The sequence below is a fragment of the Ruditapes philippinarum genome, unplaced genomic scaffold (assembly GCF_026571515.1).
Source record: "Ruditapes philippinarum isolate M1 unplaced genomic scaffold, ASM2657151v2 ctg6100_1_1_1_1, whole genome shotgun sequence".
In the NCBI taxonomy this organism is placed as follows: Eukaryota; Metazoa; Mollusca; class Bivalvia; order Venerida; family Veneridae; genus Ruditapes; species Ruditapes philippinarum.
Window position 1 is genome coordinate 72,125 of NW_026865023.1, and position 19,974 is coordinate 92,098.

General features: G+C 33.5%; 2 protein-coding genes across 6 annotated transcripts in view; one reads left to right on the forward strand and one right to left on the reverse strand.

Moving 5' to 3' along the window:
* Positions 1 to 9,768, reverse strand: LOC132727589 (gastrula zinc finger protein XlCGF71.1-like). Of its 3 annotated transcripts, none has more exons than XM_060713145.1 (2): positions 9,662 to 9,768; positions 1 to 2,085 (listed from the first exon to the last, which is right to left on the reverse strand). In XM_060713145.1, the coding sequence occupies exon 2, from the start codon at positions 2,027 to 2,029 to the stop codon at positions 1,268 to 1,270; it is 762 nt and encodes a 253-aa protein (XP_060569128.1). In that variant the 5' UTR covers positions 2,030 to 2,085; positions 9,662 to 9,768; the 3' UTR covers positions 1 to 1,267. The 3 variants fall into 3 exon arrangements, with proteins under 3 accessions (XP_060569128.1, XP_060569130.1, XP_060569127.1); XM_060713147.1 differs by lacking the exon at positions 9,662 to 9,768 and adding an exon at positions 3,676 to 4,017; XM_060713144.1 differs by lacking the exon at positions 9,662 to 9,768 and adding an exon at positions 3,400 to 3,636.
* The window catches only part of LOC132727587 (tRNA N(3)-methylcytidine methyltransferase METTL2-like), a 19,010-nt gene continuing 8,727 nt past the window's right edge, over positions 9,692 to 19,974 (forward strand). Inside the window, exons 1-3 of one of the 3 annotated variants that reach the window (XM_060713141.1) lie at positions 9,692 to 9,826; positions 18,725 to 18,900; positions 19,846 to 19,937. In XM_060713141.1, the coding sequence (XP_060569124.1) occupies positions 18,803 to 18,900; positions 19,846 to 19,937 (190 nt within the window). In that variant the 5' untranslated portion in view covers positions 9,692 to 9,826; positions 18,725 to 18,802. Of the gene's footprint in view, positions 9,827 to 17,615; positions 17,681 to 18,722; positions 18,901 to 19,845; positions 19,938 to 19,974 lie in introns of those variants that run through there. The other 2 variants (XM_060713142.1, XM_060713143.1) reach the window with 2 other exon arrangements.

The following is a 19,974-nucleotide window of genomic DNA, read 5'->3' on the forward strand; positions in this document are numbered from 1 at the left end:
GTAGTTTATGAGGAGTAGTCCGGACAAACTTTTGCGTATCTGGCAACACACAGAAAAAAACACCTTTTTATCAAAGGGCCATAACTAGGCCAAAAATCATTCAACCGGAAAACCCGTGCAATTTGCGCAAGGACTTGAGCTACAGATCAATCCTGTAAAGTTTCATTGAAATTGCATAAGTGGTATAAGAGAAGTAGTCTGGACAAACTTTAAAAATAAAAATTATTATTAAAGGGCCATAACTCAAACAAAAATCATTGAACCGGAAAATGCTGACAATATGCACAACTAGACTTGGTACTGATCATTCCTGTAAGTTTGGATGAAATTGCACCAGTAGTTTATGAGGAATAGTCCGGACAAGCTTTTGTGTATCTGGCAACACACAGAAAAAGAAACCTTTTTATCAAAGGGCCATAACTCGGCCAAAAATCATTCAACCGGAAAACCCGTGCAATTTGCGTAAGGACTTGAGCTACAGATCAATCCTGTAAAGTTTCATTGAAATTGCATTAGTGGTATAAGAGAAGTAGTCCGGACAAACTTTAAAATTAAAAATTATTAAAGGGCCATAACTCTGACAAAAATCATTGAACCGGAAAATCCTGACAATATGCACAACTAGACTTGGTACTGATCATTCCTGTAAAGTTTGGATGAAATTGCACCAGTAGTTTATGAAGAGTAGTCCGGACAAGTTTTGTGACGGACGGATGGACAGACAGACAGACGGACAGACAGACGACGGAGAAGTGATCCCTATATGTCGCCACTACTCCGTAGAGGCGACAAAAAAACCGCGAAACCAACCTTCATGTTATTGCAATAAACCATAAATAATTATAAAAGAAAATGTTTAACAAGTCATGAAACTAACTAATTGTGACCCATTATATACAATATATGTACATAAGCTAGCCTATTTACATCCAAACAAAATGTTCTTTAAACACACCTCGATACAAAACAGTTTCGATTTATCAAAATAATTGGTACCTGTTACATACTAGTACATATCACATAAAACATAAAATCGCAGCAGTGTATTTCAACCTGCATGATCTCAGTAAATAATTTAGCACCCCCTCCTTCCCCATGGCGAACTATTTTGTAAAAAAGAACTACATAGTAACATACGTACATGTATATGTTCTTATGTTAAATATATGACTTCCATCAAGTTCAGTGAGTATAACGTGTTGAAAACATTGATTGATAGCATTAATGGGGATAAAAAAAAACTGTTGGGAGAATGTAATTTTCAGAATCATTCCGTTTTATTATTAGCTTTAGAATAATGGATCTTTTCGTGTCTTTTTAGGTTTGATTTTAACGAGAATGACTTCTCACACTTGAAACATTGATGGTCCCTGTCCCCGGTGTGGACAATCATATGACTTCGCAGTTCTCTATTTGAGAAAAATGTTTTATCACATACAGAGCAAGCCCAGCGTTTTTCTGACTGGGAATGTAAGCGCGAAATATGTTCTGTTAATCTCTGAATGTCCGACAGTTTTTTATTACAAATATCACATGCTAATTTCTCTCGCCCAGAATGCAAAACGTCCGTGTGTTTTTTAAGATCGTCCTTTGTTTTGAAATGGGTATAGCAAATTTCGCACGTGACAGGTCGGCTATTTGAATGTACAGTTTTGTGGCGTTTTAAATGGGAGCTGGAGATAAAACGCATGTCACATATGGAACACGAGTACCTTCTGTCGTCATTGTGGTACCTCATATGGATATTATAACTTGTATACTGCAGGAATGCTTTGTCACAAATCGGACAAACTCTTGGTCTTTCATTGGTATGAATCATTTTGTGTATTTTCAGATAAGAATTTCTTGCAAAAGTCTTGCCACAAGTGTCGCACGGAAATCTTTTGGGAACTTTTTTGTTGTTGCCAATCACCAGCTGCTGATTCTTGTTGTTAGACTTCTTATCTACATTTTTGGAGACCTTTGAGCTATTTGATTTTACACGTTTGCCAGTATCAAACGATTGATCCTTTATTTTGCCTTCGCTCATTTCGAAATATATTGCCTGTTCTAACTGATGCTTACACTCTTCAACCAGGATAAATTCTGTAATAAACAATGATAGAAATACATACATTAGTCACTAGATCATCTGTTTTACCCTTTCACTGCCAGAGGGTTATTGTTTTATTGATCACCTATTTGCCAGAGGGTTTTCTAAGAAATTACTATATTATTAATTAATATAATTATTATTATTTGTTATTAGTATTATAATAATTATATATGTTTCCAAATCTGTGAGTATAATAATAATTGTTGTCGATGGTATAATCTTCTTTATATTTATTATTATTTTCATTATTATCTTTATTAATTTATTATTATTACTATTTTTATTATAGAAACGGCTAAAGCCGTTCATATGGCAAATACGCCGAAAAGAACAGGGACGGCATAAGCCGTCCCTACGGCAGTGAAAGGGTTAATTAATACAAAATAACGCATGATTTTGTTTACGAAATATTCTTTACTGCTCAAGGTTGGAGTCGTAGCCGGACTATATTTGAATGCGGATAAAAATATTTCATAACTAAAAGGAATTAGCCACATAACAGGAATAAATTCCGAAGTATGTACATTTTTGCTTGTTTAGGAGAAGCAAGAAAATGACTGCATACATTGTGTTAAAAATGAAACAACCCTTTACAGAGATTTTTTACAGAAATACGCTCAACGCTCGTCTGGTATTGTGACGTTATGATTTGATGAGGTCATAGAGAAGGACACACGACGTTACGCGGCAAAATCAGTAAAAAAGGCTTAAAATCACTAAATAAGTATGACATAAATAGAAAAATTATTTGTTTTCAATGTAAGTTAAAATGTATCATATACTTTTTTATATACTTATGAATGTAATATTGAGAAATATTGATGAAATAAAATGCGTATTTTCATTGTCCGTATTTTCACTGGTGTCTTAATTGCCGGACTACTTTCTTCTAATTTCTGCCAGTACACAAAATTTCAGGGAAGTCTATCAAATAGTTATGTCAAAAAAATGTATATAATATATCTAATACATATTGTAGTATGAAAATTATAATTTTTCACTCGTGACAACCGCCACTTATGAAATCTCTATTTTCATACCTTCCTTTGTTACAAAATAGATAAGTGTTTATGCACGAGTTTTCCGTGCAGGGTAAAATCAATGTGTATTAAACAATAACGAGCAGATCTTGTCTAGTTTTGCTTGCCACGTGTTTCCGCACCCACATTCTGAAGCGGTTTTCGTTCTTAAATTGTGTCATACAATTAGTCAAGATTCTGTTGCATTTTTTTTTTCAAAATATACTATCATACCATTCACATTACTTGAATTGAAAACTAAATAATAAAACACTACCAACTTACTTTCAATTAAATCCCTTTATAACACGTATGCACTAATTTAATTATAGCTTAGATGACCGGAAGTGATTAAACAGTAAGATAACGAAAAATGTGAGAATATTAGTACAGAGATAAATAAATTTACATCCGGGAAACAATTTGTGTAATATTTGTGCAATATATTACATCTCTATTATGTTATGCACGCTTTTAGTGTCCGCCTTCGTAGGTCACGAGGACAAAATGTGTGGACATCAAAGTGAGATACACCTTATCTATTTATATACATGTACATACTGTTCCAGGGTGACAACTTGACAGCTGGCTAATAGTCACGTGACTTTACTGACAAATATAGAGAGTGCGTTTTAACAGTACATTGTATATGTAAGAGCAACTTCAAAATGTTTGACATCTAAATGATGTATCCATCTTTGTTGAATATGTCAAACACACAAGTTATCGGCGTGGGACCATTGCAAGCCCTACTCCCCAAGGTACCACCCCCAGGACCCACTTAATTACCCAAATATACTTCAACACATTCAAAATACATGTCAATACAAAATCAAACAATTCTATCAAAAAATATATATTACTGATACTATAAACTATGTACATATAGTCACATTTAGAAAAACCGGGATCGTTTTAGTTATATAGAGATCCTGATAATTGACCACTACCCTATCATATTCAGGACAGCCGGGATCCTTTTAAAAGCATGCCGTATATGCAAGGGGCAGGACGTGAAGTGGTTGCACACTTGGTTCAAGCGAGCGAATTGGTTGCAAACTTGACAAAATGGCGAACACGGTGTAATTTTTTGAAACGGGTGAACGAATTTTTGCCAGGCAAGTGGGTTTCTTTGTTATTTTGAAGTTCATAAGTATGTCTATTCCATAATGCAATATATACGCCACACTCGGTTAAAGGTTTCAGCATCCTAGATTCTGTTTTGACGAAGTTATTGAAGATATAAACTGATCATGTAGATATTTTGAAATTTGACATGTGACTGTTCTGGTCGGTTTTTCTCCTAATTTATTCGAATTTGTAAGTTTTAAACTGCTTTTAACAATAACAAAATATGTTTCTGTCAATGCTGTACAAGTTGTTTAGTTCGCAAATCCGAAGATAACGTTCAATACACAAAAATATCTTGTTCAGGCACATTTTGGTTGCAGACTTATACTTCAAGCATTTTTGGTTGCAAACTTTTGTGTCAATAATGTGGCATGCATATTTTTAGCGAGGAATAATAATCTTTTTTTTTAAATAATTAGCAATATTAAGGCAATATTATACCCGTTCATCTAATAAGAAATATATATACAAATTGTGCATGCGTGCAGATATATCCTAACACAGGGTCTTTCAAATAATATGCTAAATTGAAGTTCAGTTGTGTTTATCTTCATCATTTTTCTCCTCGATGTACTTCTTTTCTTTTTACAAAGTCTTAAGACTTTTTTTATAACTTGGCATGACTAACTGTAAAGGAAAAGAAAAAAATAGCAACAAACAGCTTTCATAATTGTTCGTTTTAGAGATTTGAAATAAATTTGATTATATAGTAGATAAAAACTATATTAACATTGACACAAGGGCATTATTCACATGTTTCTTTATTACTGACCAATCGAAACATCTCCCAAATTCCCTAACTCGAACAATGACTTTAAGTAGTTTTGTCACGTATCAGTCAATGTAAATAACCAATCGTTTATCAGTTATTTAGAATACCAATTGTTTGTTTGTTTCATTTTACGCCCTTTTCCAACAGTATTTCAGTCATATAGGCGGGTAGTTTCCTAACAATCGTTCCTGGAGAGTTACACCAGTACTAGACTACCTTCCTCCGCGCTAAACTACCAAAGCATCTCCCGGGGATCGAACCCACACCAGAGAGGTAACTGGATTAGAAGTCATCGACTCTAACCCCTCGAACACGGAGGCGGTTGAAAACCAATTGACATATGATATACATCAAATCCGAAATATTGTTAACAAGCATGTCATTTTAACTTTTGGTTTCTAAAAATATTTTAAGTACATTTACATACTTTATGTCTAAAGCAACTGCTGATCTTTACATACGAAACAATTAACATTTCTTGTGGTTTTGATAAACTTTAGAAATTTTGACGAGTAACATCGTATGTGTGCACATGTCCTTATGTTTATGATGAAAATAATTCACTTACAGTACTTTCACATACCTTTGTTTTGTATGTAGTTTTCATTTGCATTTTACATATGATGACATATTTTAGAATTGAAGTATCAAAATATATTTTTCTGTACAGTATGCTATTTTTGTTTGCAGGCTTTTACTGATGATTATAGTATTGAACTGAGAACCATGTTATTTGAAACATTAAGTGCATAATTGTTGTAAAAGAAGAAAGAATAAATGACATTTATAACAAAAACAAGTAACAGAACATAAATGTCAATAATTTCCATTGAAAATATAATTAAATGATTACATTTAATATGTACAAATATTTGCAGTACATATTTTACACATTTTTCAATGTTTGAAAATTGTTGTTTTAGCATAATTATATAAATATATAGTTTCACGCAAGTGTAGTATACAACCACAATTACAAAACATACAGGATCTTTAATAAAAATAACCTTCTACACTTCTTTTGCAAAGTTTTACTATGGATTTCAATAGAATAAGAATAAGTTTGCAACCAAAAATGCTTGAAGTATAAGTCTGCAACCAAATGTGCTTGATCAAGATATTTTTGTGTATTGAACGTTATCTTCGGATTTGCGAACTAAACCACTTGTACAGCATTGACAGAAACATATTTTGTTATTGTTAAAAGCAGTTTAAAACTAACAAATTCGAATAAATTAGGAGAAAAACCGACCAGAACAGTCACATGTCAAATTTCAAAATATCTACATGATCAGTTTATATCTTCAATAACTTCGTCAAAACAGAATCTAGGATGCTGAAACCTTTAACCGAGTGTGGCGTATATATTGCATTATGGAATAGACATACTAATGAACTTCAAAATAACAAAGAAACCCACTTGCCTGGCAAATATTCGTTCACCAGTTTCAAAAAATTACGCCGTGTTCGCCATTTTGTCAAGTTTGCAACCAATTCGCTCGCTTGAACCAAGTGTGCAACCACTTCACGTCCTGCCCCTTGATATGTCAAAAGGTTGTTTATCAGTTATGTTAAGAATATTTCAAGCCAGTGTAAAGTCTAGAAGCTGTTGTATATTTGACACCAAGGGTTTGGGACCCTTACAGATCACGTGACTAATGTATAAAGATTATAAAACCGCTACTGGTCAGGAATTTAACAAGGTGCGTCTATCATCATCATCATCATCATCATTATCATCATCATCATCATCATTATCATCATCATCGTCATTATAATCCCTGATAAATCAAGTTATTATAATAAAAAGAGTGAAGTCATATGAAGTGTTATATATTTTATTCTTAAGCCAAGGTTATCAATATACGTACGGGTAAATTCTACATTCATTTATAAAATCTCCTTATTGTCATGAATAGAACCATGGAGCTAAATATAGATTGAATATATATCTGTGATAGAACAGATGATAATATCTTTATATATGTATATATTTTGTATAACTGTGATCTATGTTGTTGGAAAAAATAAAAATAAGAAATGAATAAAAAATAATGATTCATTATATAGGCATTCCATGTACCATGTTGTTTTTTTTGCAGCAGCGAAAACAAGTTGAAATCAAAGAAGAGAAGGCGGTGAATTTGTTTGGGTCTCAGAATGTCAGAAAGGAGAAGGTTGTGAGATTATAAACCAATTTGTTTTTGTATAGTGCCACCAATGCTTTCCAGTGTTTTAACTGTAGTAAATTGGCTATAAGACTAATTGCAACACTGATATTCAATTCAATGTTTATTTGACTTAAACAACTTAAAAAAATGAGTTGCCTTAACTGGGATTTTAACTCCAGACCTCTCGATTCCTAAGCGAGCGTGCAAACCCCTCGGGCACGGTGAAGTTATATATTAACGGCCTGAAGAAAACCATGTTATTCTAAATTAGGGTTTGTAACTCTTATTATTTCGACGCTAAACCTGTTGTTTAACACAGATGTAAACAATCATGGAGCTAACTATAAGCATGTATATCTATAAAGAATAAAACAAATTAGAAATCTTCGACCATTCGGGAACTATTTTGCTTGAAAATTAATGCGCCTGTCATTTAACAATCTTTACGCAGTGATCTCCCCAATCTCCACACAGTGATCACCCCTTAATTCTTCGGCGTTAGTGTACATATAAAGGGAAGTGACCGCTTCAAAAAAGCGGACTACTTTCGGCATTTGCAATTCACAGCATCAGGGTCTGAAATTTCGCTACCATTATTTGTTTGGTCTGACGACCCAAACAAATAAAAACTGCCTTATCATGAATAACTGTAATGTAGCTAACGATTTATTTATTTATTTATTCCTATTACAAATCAAAGCACAGAAGGCGCTGAATTTGTTTGGGTCTCAGAATGTAAGAAAGGTACAGGTTGTGAGATTATATGTATAGTGCCACCAATGCTTTCCAGCGTTTTAATTGTAGTAAATTGGCTATAAGACTAATTGCAACGTTGATATTCAATCCAATATTTATTTTACTTAAACAATTTGAAAAAAAATGAGTTGCCTTTACTGGGATTTGAACTCCAAACCTCTCGCTTCCTAAGCGAGCGCGAAAACCCTTCAGCCACGGTGAATTTATATGTGAACGGCCTGAAGAAAACCGTATTATTCTAAATTAGGGCTTGTAACGACTTTAACTGTTGTTTAACACAGATGTAAATAATCCTGGAGCTTACTATAAGCATGTATATTTATAAAGAATCAAAGGGCTGCAAGTTCTCTGGTATTTTCTGATCTTTGCAATCTAATTCGTACTGTATATCTGTATGTATTTTCCTGTATACTAGTAAGTTTATTTTTATGTATTATAATTCATTTTGCAAGGCACCAGAGTTTGATACATACGGAATTTTGCATAACTAGAGTTGCATAAAAATATCATTTATGTTCATTTTTTACGACAGCTACACTTTATCCTTGCATATCATGGCTACTTCCTTAACAAAGACACTTAAAAAAGAATTAAAAAAAAAAAGTTTCCTCGACTGGGATTTGAACTCCTGACCTCTCACTCACTAAGCGAGCGCGTTACCCCTGCACCTCGGAGAATTATACAATGTCTGAATAACATCAAGTCATTCTAAATTTAGAACAAACAATGTCTGCATTTCGGGTTTGTAATCCTTATTAATTTCGAGGTATTTTGTTCAGGATATTAAAGCCTGTTGTTTAAAATTGAAGTAAATAATTTAGCGAAAATCTTCTATATATTCCACTACTCGGTTTGTGTAGTATTCGGTAATCGACATCGCTAAAAATAGTATTTTCATTGATAAAATCATATTCATCCGCGTAATTTGTGATTGTGCATTTATTGACAATATATAAGCCAACGCTATTTTTAATTTGTTGGATACTTGTAACAAAATAAAAATATTTCTTTCTTTTAAATCGCTAGTTTTAAGCTGTTTTGAGAACTACTTGTTGTTAGGTTTGTCGTAAACTTCTATGTCAGAGATTGAATACCCGCTTTGTATTTACTTATTTTCGATCAGAAAATACAATAAAACAATATTAGAAATCTTCGACCATTCGGGAATTATTTTGCTTGAAAATTAATGTGCCTGTCTTTGGCAATCTTTACGCAGTGATCTCCCCTGAATTTTTCGGCGTTAGTGTACATATAAAGTAACCGCTTCAAAGAACTGGACTACTTTCGGCATTTGCAATTCACAGCATTAGACTCTGAAATTTCGCTACCATTATTTGTTTGGTCTGACGACCCAAACAAATAAAAAGAAAACATTATGCCATTGCGATAAAACAGTTATAGTATATGCACATGTGCAGGAACTTGAAATTCTATCACTATTAACGATAATATGCAAAATATACCCCCTACATACTATAAAAAATTATTTAAAGTATATAGGGGGTATATTTGGATATTATCATAAATATTGGTTATTTGATGGAATTTCAAGTTTCTGTGCTATCATACACGGACTCGGGATTCCCCCACCCACCTAAAAATTATTATTTTGTCCTTCACGCGCCTTAATGTAACGCGCAAATGATGTCACGTCAAAATATATACGAGCATGCACGTGTAACACCATTGTAAGGAGTCGTAAAAGCGACAAGGTTACCTATGTGATAAAAATAACACTTTCAGGAACGTCAGCCAACGTCTTGACGATAGGTGTCCTTTCCGGGTAAAGATGCCGTTTTGTTAGATATCGTTTCGCATGCGTTCGAATGATCCGGAGCAAACCTTACTTTGACATGCGTTTTCGCGTTATCAGTAGAGCTAGGTAAACATTTCGATTTTTGTATTTTAAGTTGTCTAAAACTCTTGGTAAATTGTTCACATTAGTGTTAAATTCTAGAATAAATATTTTTTTGGAAGAGTCTGGCCTATTAATTGAGGAGCAGGCAGGGTTTCGTAATGGTTATGGAACTATCGTCGAGCTGGAACATACGATACGTACATCAGGTCTAGGATTTCATGATATTTATGGACAGTCTGTTAATTTTTGGACGATCCATAATTTTACAGATTTTTTAATCTGTAAATTTACAGACATGAACTAAGAAAATAGTAGAAGTTGCATTAAAATTCAAAAACCGCAGGTAAAAATGGATAAGGTTACTTATTATATGAATAAATGTTACGGTATGGTAAGATCCAGAACAATTGGTAGCTAAAGATACTTCAGCGAACAGGTTTTATAGTATTGCTAGACCTGTTCGCTGAAGCCAACCCCGTATCGAAAGTCAACCAGACCCGTGACATTTTTATGTCATGCTGTAATTCAATAAATCTTCGTGATCTGGACAAAAACTATTTTAATACAGGTAGTTAGATATATTTGGGACCCTTCAGTCTATATTTTTGAACGCAGAATGTTAGATTAATGAAATATTGCCTCAAAGTTTATCAGCGGGTTCACATTTCATAAAATTCTCCGCCATTGCTGCCCTAATTATCACGTGACCAGCGAGAATTTAGGTTCGGATACCTTTGCATGACATTTGGTGACACGTGACCTAAATGCTATTTTTAATTGAAAACATGGCTTTGCAATTATGAATAACGGTGTATTTATTCAATAAAAGACATTGTACCAAAAACATGGTTGGATTTATATTGTTTTGAGTGATGATTCATGAATTATTTGTTTGTTTTTATATAAAATCATACACTTACTAAAAATAGTGTATGGTCCGTTACTAAAAATAGATGCTAGAATTTCCAAAACATGAAGTCCCGCGAGATCTCATTTGAAAGCAGACTCCATATTGGTAAACATTCTCTACATATTTCTCTAAAAATAGTAGGGTACACAATGTCATTGAAGTTTCATTTAAAAACAAAACATGAATTAGTTCAAAATTGACTTGTTTATCAAATGGTATTTTTATTTGACCCAAATTTGATTAATAAGGGTGATTTTAATAGGTTTTAATGTACGGTGCACAAACTGTCAAATTCTGGTAGCCTTTGCAAATAGGGTTGACCCATAACTTTACTGTCGCAACGTCAAAATAAAAGCGGCATATAAAGTTATGGAAGCCAGAACTAAACAATTTGATGACTTTCAATTTTCACTTTTAACAAAAATTTCAAAATCATCATACAAAAATGAAACTCACCCCATTACCTTTGTAAATATAAACAATCAATAAAACAACTTGTCTTAAGCTGCGGATTTTAGTTTAAAACTAAAAACAGCAAATTTCACATTGAATATCTCTAAATTTATGGATTGAAAAATCTTTAAAATTCTAGACCATCTATGAATTTACGGACAGTCCGTAAATATCATGAAATCCTAGACCTGTACATCCCAGCGTCGAGTGACCCGTTTTTACGCTGCCCTATTTCGACGCCATTTATATTTTGCCTCATAATTGATAGAAGCGGCCTCTTACGTCATTACTGTACTACGCTATAGCAAAAGGGGATTCCTCTAGTTTGTCAGGTAACAATATGTAGTAAGTAAGACACCCAAAGGTAATGTCATGCTTTCCTTGAAAACATCAGCTGGAAAATACCTCCCTGTCTGCTGACCTCATTTCCTCATTCTCAGGTCACATGGCAGTATAGTCCAATAGATTAGACTTTACAGGCTTGTTATAGCGAGCTCGACGAGCTGGCCCGAAGGGCCTGCTCGCAAAGCGAGCTATACGATAACGCGAGTACCTGCTAAGTGATGGTTTTGAAAACTTTCGTCCGAAGTACCGAATTGGACACATCGCAACTTTTCGGATTTAAAGATAACGATAAAAACTGAGGAATTCTGACTGAAAACGGATGTGTAGACTGGTCACCCGCGCACGTCTATGGGAAACATAATTGAACAGGGAACCAGAATAACAGAAGCTGTGTATAAAATATCGAATGAAAATTAAAAGCGCCATTTTGTTTGAAAAACGTGATAAATAAAAACAATTTTTTTGTCGAATTTTGTTGTGAAAACTATCTAGAATACTAAGAAAATTAATCCGAACACCAATATCTTTTATTCAGTCGTTAACGCTGTACAGACGTTTAAAGTATTGTTTACGTGACGTCACAATGTAGCGCCAAACAGCACGTGCAAAACAAACAAATCAAGTATGCTATTTTAATGTCGCAAACGTTTAAAGTTTTACATTTATTTCACTTTTAATAACCGTTATTTCGCTTGAAAGTCATAGAGTGAAATAAAATAAACAAACAAAGTTTTATCAACGTTTCAAAACTCGTTATTCATTTAACGACAGGGGCAGAGCCAAATTTAACAAAATACATGTGACGTCACACGCACTCGTCACTGCATTTGAAATAAAAATGAACGATTATTTCATACTATTTCACGTTTAAAGTACATCGAGCTCGCTTAGAGGCTTTGCCTTTTTCATATTAGTTTTATTTTGGTCAAGCCTGACGTCTAATAGTTATTGCTCATAAACGCGTAGCATTTTGAAAAATTAAAAAAATGTCTGTTGGCTTGCCTTTCAAGCTTTATTCAAAAGCCTATCCTCTGTTCTTTCAATTGCATGGTCTATCATTAACAAAAACTTTCAAACAATGTACTTATCAATTAAAAATAAAATAGAAATATCAGTCTATTTCGCTCATCGGCCATACTGGTTAAGTAAAGCGTTTTACAGATTGATTCCAATTTTTTGAACGGAAAAATATATTCGAACACACTGACGGTGCATGGGCAATTATTTCGTTAAAAAAATATTCCGTTAGAAACTTCTGGACTCATTTAAACGCTTGCATTTGTATTAGCCAATCAGATTTCGCGCACTTTATGGCGGCCATTTGTATATCGGCTGTACAAGGAATTTAATTAAATGAGAGGATTTAATCATGACTTTTCGGATGTGACAGTTAAATTATTTTGTTAAAAGGTATTAATTTTTTAGTTTTGTTTATAAATAGGTCAAAATTAATGTAAATACAGGCTGTTTTAATTGTTTAAATTCATTAGATCTAAATCGATGTCTAATGTCAATTTTTTTGCTACACGATTTTGCAAAGATCTGTTAAGACCTAACGTAACATGGAAAATGAAAAATGTAAAATATCAGATTAATGAATGATAAATATGAAATAGGTTACGTATAGGTCTTATAATTAGGACTAATGGCAGTAAAATTACCCAATAGTGTTGTTTTGGCGCATTTTTTCACCCTAAAGCAACCTGTACGTGTTGTATATTTTTTTAACGGTTAATAATCGATGAATGAATGTTAATTGAAAATTAATTGGATATATTTATCTTATTTGGATGGAATGAATTGCCATGATTTAGTAAGTTGCTCTGCTAAATGTGTTATTTTGCTTTTGCAGGTTCAACAAAGGAAGTTACTGTGCTATTTTCCAACCTTTATTATTCAGCAGAGGAGGTCAAACAGACTAGGGCAACCACCCAAACCACAGTAAAAATACAACAATAGCATTTACCATATATAATTATGCTTTATTATTGAAAGAAATAAAGAATAGATAAACTATTTTTCACTTGTTGATACTTTGCAGGTCTATGCTCTTGATATTGATGAATAGCGTAAGTAAAAGTATTATGGTGTACAGTCTCCTGTAGTGTGTAATTAAATTAGCCAATCAATAGCGTCGTTTTAGGGCACTCTCAATCAAAATGGCCGCTCCCGGATGAAGTGAAAGTAGGATTGTTCTTGAAAAGGAATAGCTGGAAAACTGCTTAAATTTACTCATTTCATAAAGGTTAGAGATTTTTTAATAAGTTAAAACATTTTATACAATACAATCACATGGTTTTAATAGACGCATACAAAACAATCCTTATGGGCGTCGAAACTGGTCACTCGAGGATACGGATCATATTTTTTCCTTAAAAATGTTGATTGATATTTACTTATCGAAGAAAAAGAGATTGTATTGCTCTTTTATTGATTACAAGAAAGCATTTGATAGTATAAACCGTACTGCTCTCTGGAGGAAATTGTTAGCACATAATATTGATGGGAAAATACTTAAAGTTATTCATAATATCTATGACAAAGCTAAGTCTTGTGTTAAAGTGAATAATGCATTGTCAGATTCATTTGTAAGCTGTTTATGTGTCCGTCAGGTTTCTCCGATTTTGTTTTCAATTTTCCTTAATGATTTGGTTTCTTATATGTCTACATATTGTGAAGGGTTGCAGTTTTTATCAGACCAGATAAATGAACAGTTAAGTAATGATGAAGTTGATGTATTCTTGAAGTTGTACTTATTACTCTATGCTGATGATATAGTTGTTTTCACGGAAAGTCAAACTGGCCTTCAAACAGCACTAAACTGCATGCTTGATTATTGTAAATTATGGCATTTGACTGTTAATACCGATAAGACAAAAGTTGTTGTATTTTCTCGTGGTAAATTAAGAAATAAGCCTGTATTTTATTTCAATAATGCACCTCTAGAAGCTGTAGATGATTTTAGTTATTTAGGTGTGATATTCAACTTTAATGGTAAATTTAATAAAACAAAAAAGCACTTGACAGATCAAGCGAGGAAGGCTATGTTTAGTATTTTAACTAAAATTAAGAAATTGTGTTTGCCAATTGATATTCAGTTACAGTTGTTTGATAGTATGGTTAAGCCAATATTATTGTATGGGTCGGAGGTGTGGGGATCTGAAAATAATTCTATTATTTCTCAGTTTCAATTGAAATTTTATAAATATATACTTAAACTTAAGATGTCAACTCCTTCGGTTATGGTCTTGGGAGAACTAGGTGCATTTTCATTGAAAATGATATTACTTGCAGAATGTTAAATTTTTGGAGTAAATTAGTTAATGGTAAAAATGATAAAATATGTGCTTCTTTGTACCGCACTATGTATAATCTTCATGAAAAGGGTATTTTACATTGTCAGTGGATCGAGAAAGTAAAATCTACTTTGAATAATCTTGGTTGTTCTGATTTTTGGATAACTCAGACTGTTGCAAATTTTAATAATTTTAAAAATGTAATAAAATCACGATTACGTGATCAGTTTTTACAAGTATGGAATAGTGATGTTTTTGATTCTGCTAAGTGTTTAAACTATAGAATATATAAAACTCAATTTAAATTAGAACATTATTTACTATGTTTACCAAGAAATTTAGCAATTGCTCTCTGTAAATTTAGATGTCTCAATTCTAATATTCCTATAGAGAAAGGTCGCTATTTTGGTATTGAAAGAGAAAATAGAACATGCTCACTTTGTAATCAGCAAGAAATAGGTGATGAATTTCATTATATTTTTAAATGTACTTATTATACCCCCAAAAACAAAGTTTGGGGGGGTATATAGGAGTCACCCGGTGGTCGGTCGGTCGGTCGGTTGGTCGGTCGGGCGGTCGGTCGGTCGGTCGGTCGGTCGGTCCAGACGTCCGTTGCATTTTCCTTGTCCGGAGCATAACTTGAAAACTAATGGTTGGAATTCAATATAACTACATACAATGGTCAAGCACATTGAGAGGAAGTGCAGTGCACAAGAACCATAACTCTATCTTGACTAATTACAGAGTTATTGCCCTTTGTTACTTTTCCTTGTCCGGGGCATAACTTGAAAACTACTGGTTGGAATTCAAAACAACTTCATACAATTGTCAAACACAATAAGGGGAAGTGCAGTGCACAAGAACCATAACTCTATCTAAAGTAATTACAGAGTTATTGCCCTTTGTTGCTTTTCCATTGCTTTTTTTTTGTCCGTTGCATTTTCCTTGTCCGGAGCAAAACTTGAAGACTAATGGTTGGAATTCAATATAACTACATACAATGGTCAAGCACATTGAGAGGAAGTGCAGTGCGTAAGAAACATAACTCTATCTTGACTAATTACAGAGTTATTGCCCTTTGTTACTTTTCCTTGTCCGTGGCATTACTTGAAAACTACTGGTTGGAATTCAAAACAACTTCATACAATTGTCAAACACAATAAGGGGAAGTGCAGTGCACAAGAACCATAACTCTATCTAAAGTAATTACAGAGTTATTGCCCTTTGTTGCTTTTCCATTGCCTTCTTTTTTTTGTCCGGACCATAACTTGAAGACTAATGGTTGGAATTCAATATAACTACATACAATGGTCAAGCACATTGAGAGGAAGTGCAGTGCATAAGAACCATAACTCTATCTAAAGTAATTACAGAGTTATTGTCCTTTATTACTTTTCCATTGCTTTCTTTTGTCCGGACCATAACTTGAAGACTAATTGTTGCAATTCATTATAACTTCATACAATGGTCCAGCACATTGAGAGGAAGTGCAGTGCACAAGAACCATAACTCCATTTTGACTTATTACAGAGTTACTGCCCTTTGTTTCTTTTCCTTGTCCAGAGCATGACTTTAAAACTACTGGTTGGAATTCAAAACAACTTCATACAATGGTCAAGCACAATAAGAGGAAGTGCAGTGCACAAGAACCATAACTCTACTTGACTAATTACAGAGTTATTGCCCTTTGTCACTTTTCCATTGCTTTCTTTTGTCCGGACCATAACTTGAAGACTTATTGTTGGAATTCATTATAACTTCATACAATGGTCAAGCACATTGAGAGGAAGTGCAGTGCATAAGAACCATAACTCCATCTTGGCTAATTACAGAGTTACTGCCATTTGTTACTTTTCCTTGTCCAGAGCATGACTTGAAAACTACTGGTTGGAATTCAAAACAACTTCATACAATGGTCAAGCACAATAAGGGGAAGTGCAGTGCACAAGAACCATAACTCCATCTTGACTAATTACAGAGTTATTGCCCTTTGTTACTTTTCCTTGTCCAGAGCATAACTTGAAAACTACTGTTTGGAATTCAGTACAACTTTATACAGTTGTCAAGGACATTAAAAGGAAGTGCAGTGCACAAGAGCCATAACTCCATTTTGACAAAATACAGAGTTACTGCCTTTGATACTTTTCCTTGTCCGGAGCATAACTTAAAATGTACTGGTTGGAATTCAAAACAACTTCATACAATGGTCAAGCACAATAAGAGGAAGTGCAGTGCACAAGAACTATAACTCTATCTTCAGTATTTATAGAGTTATTGCCCTTTGTTCTTTTTCTTTGTCTTTCTGGACTTATTACAGAGTAATTCAATTAAACTTCATCAATGGCCAACCACATTGAAAGGAAATGCAACATACATGAACCACAATTATCTTTAATTGCCCACAACCATAACTCTATGTTTCAATTCTATTACAAGGTATTCTGTTACTAGTAACATCCTCATTTCCGAAGCAGACTTGTGGGGGTATTAATCACATTTAGTGATAGTTCTAGTTTTAATCATGAAAGACACAGGTATATCAGTAACTATTATTCAAGGTTTCCTAGTATTTTAAATTTTCAGGCTCTTATGTGTAGCGACAACAGAAATACTTTATTTAATCTAGCCATTTTTGTCAAAGCTATAATGCTGAAATTTCAATAAGTCATCTTCCTTATTTACTTATTTACTTCATGCCATGTTTGTATTATTATTTTTTGTTTTGTTGATTGTTCACTCTTATGCCCTTAAGGGCCATGAGTTTTGTTTATAAATAAAAAAAAAAAAAAAGTAAATTTAATAAAATTATTTGACTTCTTGAGGTTATTCTGAAATACATTCGGTGTTTTAGCATAGAATTTCACTTTCATACAGGTAAATACATTAAAATGGGTAAAGAAGGATACCGAAAATAAGCTATTTTTGCGAAAAAATTATATCGGGCATACGAAAATAAAAATAAATCCGGCCCCACATTATTTTGATTTGGTCAATGCGGCCCCAAATCGGTTAATCCGGGTTTAAAATGTTTCTGTTATCACATTCTAACAACATGCCAAGTTTAAAGAAATTCTATTGAACAGTTTTAATTTTGCCTATATGTCTATATGAAAATTCCCGAAAACGTCTTTAAACAGTATTTAAGATACAAATATAATCTTTATGGAAGTGGCTAGCAGTAAGAGCCCATACAGCTAGCCAAAAGTTCTAGCCGTATGTGAGTCACGTACGACTAGCCGGGACGCACTGTATTGTATAGCCATACGGCACTTTTCAAAATTTTATGGAAGTCGAACATGCATATGTTATTTTGTGTCTTTAAACGAGGATAATATGAAATTAGGCAAAGCCTATGAACGGGGAAGTCAGTAAAAAGTCCTTTCATTTTTTCCGTTTTAATTGTGTCATTCGGTATTATATGTACCCGCTTCCGTTTTCACTCGGATCACTCGACGATTATTATTAATCCAAAAAGTTGAGATTTGTTTCGTTATCGGTATACACGGCCTTTTATCGTTGGGTTACATTTAAATGGCGGCGCCTAACTAGAACTGACACTGAAAATTTCATTGATAGGTATGGAATTCTATATATTTTTTAATTGTTTTTTTATTTGATTTTCTTTTAAATATACACGTGTAGTCTATAGCTGGGCAAGCCAAAGCCCGGGCCCGCTTCACTTTGACTTCCCCGTATTAATCAAGTCTCCGTATTTTTCCTGGTGTGTACACTTTAATAAAGATGCTCCGCCATTTTGAAAAGTGCCGTACGGCTAGCCAATACAGTGTGTCCTTGCTAGTCGTATGTGACTCACATACGGCTAGAACCTTTGGCTAGCTGTACAGGCCAGTACGGCTAGCCACTTCCAATCTTCATTACCCCCTGGATTAAACTTTCTTTTATTTTTTTGATTTTCAGATTGGTGCTGTTTGAAAAAAACAGTGTCTTGAAAATGTTTCAGTAGTCATCCAAAACAAGAGAAGAAAATCCAGTAAAATGGCAGAATCAAATATAGAATCAGATGGAGATAAAAGGAAACAGTTTGGTAACAGATTGCTTACAGATTCCAAAAATGTATTTGAGCATAATGCATGGTAAGTGAAGCTTAACAATGACATTATTTGAAACCTGTTATTAAACATGTTATATAACATATATGTTTTCAGTAATTTTGCCCATACCTCTGAAATTGTGAGTTTTTAGCTTGAAAACCTGTCAAATTGTGAAAAAATAAACAAGAATAAATCATCATCTGTATTTACTTTATTGATACATTAAATCGAGTTGTTTATAGTTAAAGCTTTTTTCTTTCTATTCCCTTATCAACCAAATTCTCAAAATTGACTTTTGTCAATTCATTACTTTTTTCGGTACCGAAAAACAATCCCACTAAAGTGAATTTTCTTCATATTCTTGTGAAATTTTTATGTATTTGGCATTAGTGAAGAGACTGAAATTTGAAGGTAATATCAGGCAAAAGAATAAAATCACTGATTTTACATTTTATAAGCAAGTTTTACATTTTTAGCTTGACTATTCAAAATATAGGGAGAGTTATTTCATGTATTTACACCAGCATCTGCATCACACTTTGGTTAAGTTTTTTCATGCAAGGTTTGTATCTCAAAAAGTACCAAAGGCAATGGATTGAAATGTCACACACTTATTTGAGAGCATAAAAGGAGGTCATAACCTAAGACGGATATCTCTAACATGGATTTTGACAGAATTATGGGGGGGGGCCCAAGGCCTATGAGTGTTATACTGATATATAGTGTTATATCGGAGAGCACTATATAGAGGCTCCAGTGTATTGGATGATCACATGATACAATTCTGGTGGCTGTGCAATGGTGCAATGACTGAATGTACATGATTTGAAAATGATCGGTATATAGAATATTATGTTGTATTTCAAGCTATTTGAATGCTGCCCAAAAATGCCCGTAATTATGAATAAATTTAATGTGCATATTTAATGTGTACGCTTCACAAACAAACAAATATGTAAAAGAATTGACCTGTGTGAATGTTTTCAGGGATAATGTGGTGTGGGATGAAGAACAGGAAAAACAAGCTAGAGCAAAAACTGAAGAACAGTTAGCCAACCCAGCTACTAAAGAAGATATAGGTAAGTAGATTTCAATATGCAGTTCAGACTGAAGCCT

Coding starts and splice junctions, on each gene's coding strand:
- LOC132727589 (XM_060713145.1), bottom strand. CDS start 2,029: ATGAGCGAAGGCAAAATAAAGGATCAATCGTTTGATACTGGCAAACGT.